Raw genomic sequence first — 11,512 nt, 5'->3', positions numbered from 1 at the left:
GAAAGGAAGATGGAGATGAATTACTTTTCTTGTGAGTTCTAGTCCTATCTTAGGCATGAAAACCAGGTGACTTTGGGCCAATTATTCACTCTCAGCCCAACCCATCTCACAGGATTGTTGTTGTGGCGAAAATAGGAGGAGGAAGAAGTATTGGGCGTGTTTGGGATTGGAGTCTAAACCATATGAAGAACGGTTGCAGGAATTAGGTGTGTCTAGTTTAATGAAAAGAAGGACATGACCGCAGTGTTCCAGTATCTATGGAGTTGCCACAAAGAAGGGGGGGGGGCAATCTATTTTCCAAAGCACCTGAAGGCAAGAGAAGAAGCAGTGGATGGAAACTAATCAAGGAGAGAACCAACCTGGAACTAAGGAGACATTTCTTGACAGTTAAGGTAGAACAATTAATCAATGGAATGTTTTTGTTCAGAAGTTGTGGGTGCTCCATCACTGGCGGCTTTTAAGAAGAGATTGGACACCCATTTGTCTGAAATGGTATAGGATTTCCTGCCTGAGCAGGGGGTTGGACTAGAAGACTTCCAAGGTCCCTTCCAACTCTGTCATATTGTTATTATTTTTTACTCTGGTTTCAGGGCTCATAACAAGTTTTTCTAAAGTAGCCCATGAAAAAATGGCAAAGGGAAATTGGAAGTATCTTAACTTAAAATCTGATCACCCATGATATTAATCAAGAAACATTTTGGATAACTGGAATATTCTAGTTTTACTTCTCTTAAATCAATAAATTCAAAAACAATCATGGATGAAGAAAGAGGATGAGATGGAGTGCAGCCTGGGAAAGTAGTAACAAATTTACTTGTTTTTATCTCACCTTCATTATTTTTTATAGACAGGACAGGACAGGACAGAACAGAATAGAACAGAATAGAATAACAGAGTTGGAAGGGACCTTGGAGGTCTTCTAATCCAATCCCTTGCTCAGGCAGGAAACCCCATACTATTTCAGACAAATGGTTGTTCCACTGTTCCACTGGAGGCAGGTTGTTCCACTAATTAATTGTTCTAACTGGTAGGAAATGTCTTCTGAGTTGCAGTTTCTCTCCATCCATTGCTTCTTGTCCTGCCTTCAGGTGCTTTGGAGAATAGCTTGACTCCCTCTTCTTTGTGGCACCCTCTGAGATATTGGAACACTGCTATCATGTCACCCCTAGTCCTTCTTTTCATTAAATTAGGTAAAGGTAAAGGTTCCCCTGCACATGCATGCTAGTCGTTTCCGACTGTAGGGGCCAGTGCTCATCTCCGTTTCAAAGCCGAAGAGCCAGCGCTTGTCCAAGGACGTCTCCGTGGTCATGTGGCCGGCATGACTAAATGCCAAAGGCGCATGGAACGCTGTTACCTTCCCACCATAGTGGTCCCTATTTTCCTACTCACATTTTTACGTGCTTTCGAACTGCTAGGTTGGCAGAAGCTGGGACAAGTAACAAGCGCTCACTGTTACGTGGCACTCGGGATTTGACCCGCCAAACTGCCGACTTTCTGATCGACAAGCTCAGCGTCCTAACCCACTGAGCCACCACGTCATTAAATTAGACATACCCAATTCCAGAAACTGTCCTATATATGTTTTAGCCTCTAGTCTCCTAATCATCCTTGTTGCTCTTCTCTGCACTCATTCTGGAGTCTCAACATCTTTTTTACATCATGGTGCCCAAAACTGGATGCAGTATTCCAAGTAACTCAAGTATTCCAAATAACTCAAGATGGCAAACATGCACAATATTTTCACCTCCTCTTTTCCCCACAATAACAGCTCTGAGGTTGGGCTGAGAGACAATGATTGGCCCAAAGAAACTCAGCCAGTTTTCATGCCCAAAACAGGACTAGAACTAACAATCTGTTGGTTTCTGGACTAGCACCTTAACCACTACACAAAACTATCCTTCCCTATCTTTTAGAAATAACATAAATAACATAACCTTTTCAGGTGCATAATAATATGCAATAATGAATTATACTGAGGGTATCATTAGGTGGAACTATAACTGTACTGTATTAGGTTTTATAAGGTACTACTGTAATTTATTGTTATATTGACTCTGGCTAATGTTCTTGTAAAGCGTTTAGAATCATCTGACTGAATCAGATTATAAATGTATTCATTCAGTCAATCAATCAATGTCTGAAACCAAGACTATTCTATTATTGTATTATACAGGTAGTTTTCACTTACCAATCACAATTGGGACTGGCAACTCTGTCACTAAGTGACATGGTGATAAAATGAAGTATCATGTGACCATACTTAACAATAATTCCAACTGTGACCATTAGCAAATCACTGCATGTTGTTAGGCATGATGTCACATCACCATGACTTGTGAATTCCTACCAGCTTCCCCAATGACTGCCTGTTGGAAGTTGGTTGCCAAATAGTGATCATGTGACCATGGGACGCTGGTACCTTTGTGAATGCAGGCCTTTTGTAGGTTATATCCCTATTATATTTAATTTAACATTCAACTGGTTTGTGAATACTTGGAAGATATGAATAGCCAAGAGGGAACACCCACAACAGATTGCCAGCAATAGGTTATTGATCTATGCATTTTACCAGTGCTTTAACTGACTCTTTCCCAACAAAGGATAAGAAGAGAATTTTCAAGGCCTTTGGTCACATGACCTTTCAGCATTAAGTCTATGCTTATGTATTTTATTGAATCCCAAAAATGCTTTTTCCCGAGGCAACTGGACTTTCTTGTTTTCCTTTGAAGACATTTCGCTTCTCATCCCACAAGCAAAGAAACTGAAGAAGTTTCTTAGACGAGAAGCAAAATGTCTTCAAAGAAAGACAGGAAAGTCCTATTGCCTTGTGAAAAAGCATCTTTCAGGTAACTATGACCTGGATGACTGAGAATCTCCATAGATATTTTATTGAATATTTTTCTTTTCCTCCTTTTTTTCATTTATATTTCATACATTAATTTCGCCATGTTTCCCAGCTGAGATCATCTTGTTTTTTTAAAATTTGAAATGAACTGAAGATGATATTTTTAGGTTCTTCTCTTTCTCCTTCTTGAAACAAAAATGAAGAAGGAAAAGAAAAGCATAAGATTGAGAAAGGATCAGATCTTTCTTCATCTTTACATCAACATCATCACCATCACCCAGAAGGACAAATCCTCATCTCACCTCCTCATTTTTGGGTCCTAAAGGCAACTTACTTGGCTGCCATGTTATTCTCGGGCAGCAGAGACATCTCAAGAACTTTGGTTCCACTGATGATAGATTCATAACTTGTGGTGGCCACCATTTTTCCAGTGATGCGATGCACCTGGTAGAAAGCATGAGGACGTAGGTTTCGCTCATCTGCCGTACCAATGAACATTTGTAATGTCAGGGGTTTTTCATCGTAACCTAAAAGCTTGATTGGAAAAGAGAAGAATGTCATAAACCCATTTCCTTACTCAAAGCACAAATGACTTGAAATAAGGGGAAAATATCTATTATCTATTCGACACATACTTCCATGTGTCAAATATTTGGGGATTGGGGAGGACAATGCATTAAGACCTGGCAATGATTCTCAGACAACAGATTTTTAAATCCAACATTCCAAGCATTGTGAAATACATAATTTTAATATGACTTTGTTCCTAGCCAATTGGCTGTGGATGCCTATCTTGGGTATTTGGTAGGGTTCTTTTTTTTTGGGGGGGAGATTTCCTTTTGTTCTTGATACAGGTAATCCTTGACTTATGAATACCTGTGAGACTAAAGTTTCTGTTGCTAAGTGAGACAGGTGATAAGTGAGTTTTGCCCCATTTTATGACTTTTCTTGCCATAGTTATTAAGTGAATCACTGCAGTTGCTGAGTTAGTAACAGAGTTGTTAAGTGAATCCGGCTTCCCCGTTGACTTTGCTTGTCAGAAGGTCGCAAAAAGGGGATCACGTGATCCTGGGACACTGCAAACATCATAAATATGAACTAGTTTCTAAGCATCCGGATTTTGATCACATGACTATGGGGATGTTGCAACGGTTGTAAATGTGAAAAACAATTATGTGGTGTTTTTTTTCTGGCAAGCAATGTCAATGGGGAAGCCAGACTCACTTAACAACTGTATTACTAACTCAACAACTGCCATGATTCACTTAACAACCGTGGCAAGAATGGTGGAAAAATGGGGCAAAACTCACTTAACAACTGTCTCGCTTGGCAACCTAAATTTTCGGCTCAATTATGATCATAGGTCTACCTATTATAAGACTACCTATATTTAAATGAAATCTTTTGTTTGTCCTGATTATTTCAGGTTTCAATTTCATTGGGTGAAATTGGTTCTAATATTTGGCTTCTAATATTTAGAATAGAATAGAATAGAAATTAGGAATAGAGTAGAGTAGAGTAGAGTAGAGTAGAGTAGAGTAGAGTAGAGTAGAGTAGAATAGAATAGAATAGAATAGAATAGAATAGAATAGAATAGAATAGAATAGAATAGAATAGAATAGAATAGAATAGAATAGAATAGAATAGAATAGAACCTTGGAGATCTTCTAGTCCAACCCTCTACTCAGGCAGGAAACCTATACCATTTCAGACAAATGGTTGTCTGAACCATTTGGAAAAGGGGAAAACAGATCTTCCTTTACTTTGTCCACCATGCATAATTCTGTACACCTCAGTCATATCACCTCATTCTCCTCTTTTGTAGAGTAAAAAGCTCCAAATGACATGACTTTCTCTCATACAGAAGCCTCTCCAGCCCTTGATCATCTTAGTGACCCTCCTCTCAACCTTCTCCAGCTATGTTATGGTGTGTTTTTTTTTAAATCTGGTGGGATCAGGATAGGTTGTTTGTGCTGCAAAACCAGGAAATAAAAGAAAGGACATCTCAAAGCTCAAAGCTTCCAGGAGTCTGGAAACTTATCAAGGAGAGAAGCAACCTGGAGTTAAGGAGAAACTTCCTAACAGTGAGGACAATTAACCAGTGGAACAGCTTGCCTCCAGAAATCGTGGGCGCCAGCTGTCTGAAGTGGTATGGGGAGTTGGAGGTTGGACTAGAAGACCTCCAAGGTCCCTTCCAGTTCTATTATGATTAAGTATCCTTGAAAATGTCATGCTTTCAGTGGGGAGTAAGTGCTCAGGGGATGCATGTACTGTAGCAGAATTCTGTAGCAGAATTAATTCTGTAACAGAATTAATTCTGTAGCAGAATTGATCTCCAGATGCAAAAAAATAAAAATAAAATAAAATAAACCCAGATTTAGTTGGCACCCATCACCACTTCCAACCAGTAGGAGGAGAAAAGGGGTACCTGAATAGTTATCAAGAGTTAGTTGAAGGGGAAGGGCTGGCTGATATGACTGTGTCCTTCAGCTTCTCCAGAAGGCTAAATTCCTGTAATTTAAAAATAGGCTACAGGGCAAATCCCTGGCTTAAATTAAACCTCCTCTTCTATACCATTCATTCCTTGCCTTCACTACCATTCTCCCTTCCTCAGGAACCCACAACAGTGCAGCTGGTGACTTCAACAGTTCGGTGGTCTCGCCTCAAGGGGTTGGCCAGATGTTTTCCATCAGAAGCCAAGCAGTCACAGCTGCACCCGATTTGAGATGCTCCCTTTTTACATTTCTCTCCCCCCCCCCCAAGCTTACTGCAGATGGAACATTCCACAAAACTGGAGGGGGCTGGAGGGGAAACTCAGAGAAGCAGCTTGCCAACTTTGGAAGTGGAGGGGGGGGGGGGGTTTGAAGAAAATCAGAAGCAAGTTAACTGCAAAAGTACTGTAAAAATGGAAAGAAGAAAAAGCTTCGATTAAAAAAAAACTAAACTAAAAAAATAAAAAATAAACCAGAAACCTCAACAAGGCAGGACTTGATCTTTTAAGGAAAAGTGAGGCTGGAAAGCCAAGGAATTTGTCAGAAAAGTACAGGAGTAAGGAGTCTTTGTTTGTGCACAGGGTTTTCCCGTCTCTTCCAGCGCCACTTGCTTTCTCTACAGCTCACAATCTCGTGACGTAGAGATGGACGGAGCAAAGCAATGCTGTGATTTAGGAATTCGGAGCGTGGGAAAGGGCAGACTTGACTTGTGGCCTGGAAGGGGAGATTGAAGCAGGCCCAGGACGCAATGTCTAAATGGGAGGGTGGAGAGATAAATTGATCAAAGCCAGAAAGACGCTCTTTTCTTTCTCTCCAGTTAACCGGGGTGAAAAATCTCACAAATGGAAAATTTGAAGGATTAAAGTTATGTGTGAGGAAGAAGGACTGGGATCTAATACAATGAAGAGTTCATGATGGTCATATCAGCGAATGGAATGGAACGGAACGGAATGGAACAGAACGGAACAGAACAGAACAGAACAGAATAGCAAAGTTGGAAGGGACCTTGGAGGTCTTCTAGTCCAACCCCCTGCTCAAGCAGGAAATTCTATACCATTTCAGAGAAATTGCTGTCCAATCTCTTGTTTAAAAACTCCCAGAGCTGGCAAGCCATTAATCATCAACTCAGGCAAGCCATTAATTGTTCTCGCTGTCAGGATATTTCTCCTTAGTTCTAGATTGGTTCTCTCCTTGGTAAGTTTCCATCTTGTCCTGCCTTCAGATGCTTTGGAGAATAAGGTTGACCCCCTCTTCTTTGTGGCAGCCCCTCAAATATAGGAACAGAGCTATCCCATCACCCCTAGTCTTTCTTTTTGTTAAACTTAGACATACCCAATTCTACACTACACTTCTCATCATCCTATCTCATCCTGGCCCATCCTGGTGAACGATGGGGATTGTAGTCTAATGCAAAGAGAGGACATTTACACCCAAATGACATCAGGCTGAAAACCCAATTTTCCATCTCCATCTTTCTTTCATCATTATGAGCTCAAGCTGGCCAAATATCACCCACTCACTCCCATATTTAAAAGAAAAGGTTTTGCTAAGCTAAATATAGTGGGCATCTATTTCACAAGTTGTGAAGAGGAAAAAAAAATCTGTGACATTTGTGCTGGGCTTTGTTTTGTTGCTTTGTACACAGCAAGGGAAGTCTTTGAAGTGGGAATAGTTTTCGTCTTTGGGATTTCTGGATGAAGCTTTTCCAACTAGACATTCCATCCCCTCCAATTCCTGTTCCCGCAACCTCTCAAAAGCTCTGACTTTTCTTTGCAGATTACTCCACATCTGAAAATGTCATACCACACAGACACATGCATACACAAACAAACAAAAAAAAAATAACAGCCGGAGATTGGATGTGAAATGAAGAGGGATTCAAAATATAAAACAACAACAACAACAAAAAATAATCTTCAGGACAGCAAGCCGTGGAATCATTCTTCTTGAAGGCAACTGAGTTTGTAACATAAAAAAAGATGGAATTGTAATTATGGGATGACTTCAGAAAGGCATCAGAATATGCTCAGAAAAAAGTCTTGCCTTAAGTTCAAACTTAAATGAAGGCCAACAGAAAATTGTCTGCCTCTTTTCAGCTACTAAATACACCCCAAACTGGAAGAGATGTGAACAATTTCCTTAAACTGACAGGGAAATTTGTGTCACTGATGTCCTATTTTGATGTGTGTCTGAAGGAAGGAAGAACATGTAAATCCAATTTAAAACACTTTGCATTTTATAGAGCACTTCTGTACATAAAACATCCCTCTCTGACTATATTACCATATCTGAGAGTTAGAATTTGGCCTCTCTCACAGACACAGAAGGATATGGTTGGAGAAATGCATTTCTGAAGGAAAATGAGAAATACATATTTTTGTTCCAAGCTCCTTACCAACAATAGAAAGAAAGAAAAACCTAGCACAGTGTTTCTCAACCTTGGAAGCTTTAAGCTGTGTAGATTTCAAGTCCCAGAATCCCCCAGACAGCATGCTAGCTTTGGAATTCTGGGAGTTGAAGTCCATACAGCTTAAAGTTGCTAAGGTTAAGAAACATTATGCTAGCACATAAGGGGAAAAGATGGCTGAAAAATCATATTCTTCTCCCTTTTATACTGAGATACCAGGGTCTCTGATGGACTCAGATCCTGAACACAGAGTTGTAAAACATTCAAAAGTGAGACTGTCCCATACAATCTCAAGTGAAACGCATTATTTTAGAAGTTGGACTACAATGCCCATTGTACATTAATGGCAATGAGTGTGATGGGAATTGGAATTTGACAACTCCTGGTAAGATTCAGCTTCTTTCAGTCTGAAGCATCTGTATAAGACTAAGATATCTGTTGTACTTTGAAAATAAAGGTTGACTGATTGATTGATAAAGCATCTGTATAAGACTAAGATATCTGGAGGAGATCTGAATTGAGCCCTTTCTATTTAAGTCATGCTGTGATTCCTTGACTTTTGGCTTAACATGTTGCCCAGACTCAGCCACTGTGTTTGACAATCATCATGCAAATGAACTCAACTGTGGTTAACTTAAACGTGGCTTAGTGAGAGCCCTAATGAGAGGGACATTATTTTTTTCAAATAACTCAAAGTGGCAAACCTTCCTCTTCTTATTTTTCCCACAACACCAACCTTGTGAGGTGAGTTGGGTGAGAGAGAATGACTTGCCCAAGGTCATCCAGTTGGCTTTCATGGCTAAGATGGGACTTTGAACTCACGGTCTCCAGCTTTCTTGCTTGGTGCCTTAACCAATAGACCAAACTGGCTCTTTAATGTACTGCTTATTATGATCAAAGGACCATCATGGCAGCTAATAAGAAATTATGCCTAGCATGTTATCCCTCAGTTACCTTCACCACAGGATGTCCTCCTGGAGTGGCTTTCACGGCACCCCTGCTGCCCTCCGTCTCATAGTGGGCGCGGTGATGGGTTCGAGGCTGCACTTCGATCTTCAATTCATACTGCTCATACTGACTGGGGAGAGGCCAGTCCAGAGGTGGAAGAGCAGAAGATCTGTTGAGAAGCGAACGAAAGCAGAAAGACCTTTGAGGTTGACCTTGGTAGATCATCTCTACAAGGTGGAACAGAGGGATGTCAGGTCAATGTGATGGTAAGATTGGACAATTCAAGAAGCCGAAAGGCTGCCATCTCTGCAGTCAGATGAATATCCTGGAGATCAGACCATTTTTTTAACCAAATCTTGGTCATTTGGACAGCTGCTGAGGGTTGAACCCAGTCTCTTTTTGGCATAAAATATGGGGTTTACCACACAATTAGGGCTCAGATCAAAATCCAAGCAACACACCAGCAAAATAACATATTCCATCCCCCAAATATCACATCTGGCTGCCACTACAAGTCTTTAAACTTCTTCCCACCTCTAGTGTTCATAACTACTGGACATAACTATTCAGAACATTTAGAATCAAAATCAGCTGGAAGGAACCTTGGAGGTCTTATAGTCCAGCCTCCTGCTCAAGCAGGAGATCCTATACCAGGGGTCTTCAAACTTGGCCCTTTTATGACTTGTGGACTTCAACTGCCAGAATTCCTCAGCCAGACACGCTGGCTGAGGAATTCTGGGAGTTGAAGTCCTCAAGTCATAAAAGGGCCAAGTTTGAAGACCCCTGTCCTATACCATTTCAGACTAGTTGCTCTCCAGTCTCTTTTTAAAAAGAGAAACACCCACAACGTCTGAAGGCAAGCTGTTCCACTGGCTACTTGTCCTCGCTGTTAGGAGGTTTCTCCTTAATTCCAGGTTGCTTCTCTCCTTGATTAGTTTCCATCCTTTGTTTCTTATCCTGCCCTCCGGTGCTTTGGAAAATAAATGGACCCCCTCCTCTTTGTGGCAGCCCCTCAAATACTGTAATACTTCTATCATGTCCTCCTAGTCCTTCTTTTCCCTAGACTAGCCAAAGCAAAATCCTGCTACTTCCTAGTTTACTTCCTAGGTTACACAGGAAAAACTTCTATTGCAAGCATTTAAAACACTGCCCTCCCAGTTCAGCTGGAGAGATATTTTCAGTTTAGTAGAAGGAAGATCCAATCATATTCCAACTTCCCTTATGTCAGATTTTCAGTGCAAGAAGAGCTTTGCTCTTTACAACTAAAGTTTATCCATCTTCTATTCAGTGGCAACAAATACAGATAGTCCTCAATTTACAACCATTTGTTTAATCACTGTTCGAAGTTAGAATAGCACTGGAAAAAGTGGCGTATGACCATTTTTTCACACCTACGACCATGGCAGCATCCACATGGTCACTTGATCAAAATTCAGACTCTTGGTAACTGACTCATATTTGTGACTGTTGCAATGTCCCAGAATCATGTGATCACATTTTATGACCTTCTGATAAGAAAAGTCAATGGGGAAGCCAGATTCACTTAACAACCGTGTTACTAACATACCTATAGTGATTCCCTTAACAACGGTGGCAAGAAAAGTCATAAAATGTGGCAAAACTCATTTAGCAACTGTTTTGCTTAATAACAGACATTTTTGACTCAGTTTGTGATTTTAAGTCAAGGACCACTTGTATTTAATCCTGGTCTTAGAACCTGGCATTCTGAGGATATACTGCTTCAAGCTATGGAGGCTTTATTGTAGCTCAGCAAGTTGTTCAATTGTGCAAAGCCTTGCCATCATAGAATGCCATACTGAATTCCATGTATTCATTTTACAGTTATTTTAAATTTTGTAAAGGCAGTTTGGGGCTCTTTATTTAAATCAATTTCACAGTATCATTTCATCTGAAAGTGAAGGAGGAAAGGAGGGGAGGAAATCCTCTTTGTGCTGTTGAATATTATTCATAATTTTATGAACTTGCTTTACACCATTTTTTTGTTCATGTGGAAAATATTGATATTATTAGATTGCTAAATTTAACAGTAGATCTTCTAATCTCTGTGATGATTTAAGTTAATCTGTTCTTATGTTGTTTTTGGTTTTATGGTACCCATTTTAAGGTGGGACCTCAAAATGCTCAGTTCATGGATTTAGTTAAAAGTGATCCTACAATGTTGAATAATAATAATAACTTGGGAGTCCTCCTAGATTCACGGCTTACTTTGGAAGATCACATGGTGGCCATGACTAGGGGGGCCTTCGCCCAGGTTCGCCTGGTGCGCCAGTTGCGGCCCTATCTAGACCGGGATGCCCTGTGTACAGTCACTCACGCGCTCGTGACCTCTCGTTTGGACTACTGCAACGCTCTCTACATGGGGCTGCCCTTGAGGACCACTCGGAGGCTCCAACTGGTACAGAATGCAGCCGCGAGAGTCGTGTTGGGAGTCTCCCGATACTCCCATGTTACACCTCTACTCCTTGAGCTGCATTGGCTCCCAGTTGTCTTCCGAGTAAGATTCAAGGTACTGGTAATGGTGTTCAAGGCCCTACATGGCATGGGTCCGGAGTACCTTAGGGAGCACCTGCTGCCGGCATCAACTTCCCTCCGCCCTGTGCGTTCCCACAGAGAGGGCCTCCTCAGGGTGCCACCAATCAGAGAATGTCGATTGGTGGCCCCCAGGGGGAGGTCCTTCTCTGTGGGCGCCCCGGAGCTATGGAATCGGTTACCGGTTGAGCTCTGGATGGCGCCCAACCGCCGCTCCTTCCGACGCGATCTGAAAACGCATTTATTTGAACAAGCCGGCTTGGCCTGATG

The 11,512-nt window shown here is 41.2% G+C and overlaps 1 protein-coding gene across 1 annotated transcript in view; it reads right to left on the bottom strand.

Annotated features, from left to right (window-relative positions):
* Positions 1-11,512, bottom strand: part of LOC308676022 (nuclear factor of activated T-cells, cytoplasmic 4-like) — a gene marked incomplete at both ends in the record, with an annotated part of 38,759 nt that overhangs the window by 7,041 nt on the left and 20,206 nt on the right. Inside the window, 2 exons of the mRNA XM_081341725.1 lie at positions 3,180-3,379; positions 8,699-8,861. Of these exons, the coding sequence (XP_081197851.1) occupies positions 3,180-3,379; positions 8,699-8,861 (363 nt within the window). The remainder of the gene's footprint in view (positions 1-3,179; positions 3,380-8,698; positions 8,862-11,512) is intronic.

This window comes from Vipera berus, assembly GCF_964194415.1.
Source record: "Vipera berus genome assembly, chromosome: W".
Lineage (NCBI taxonomy): Eukaryota > Metazoa > Chordata > Lepidosauria > Squamata > Viperidae > Vipera > Vipera berus.
This window is presented reverse-complemented; position numbering and strand designations above follow the sequence as displayed.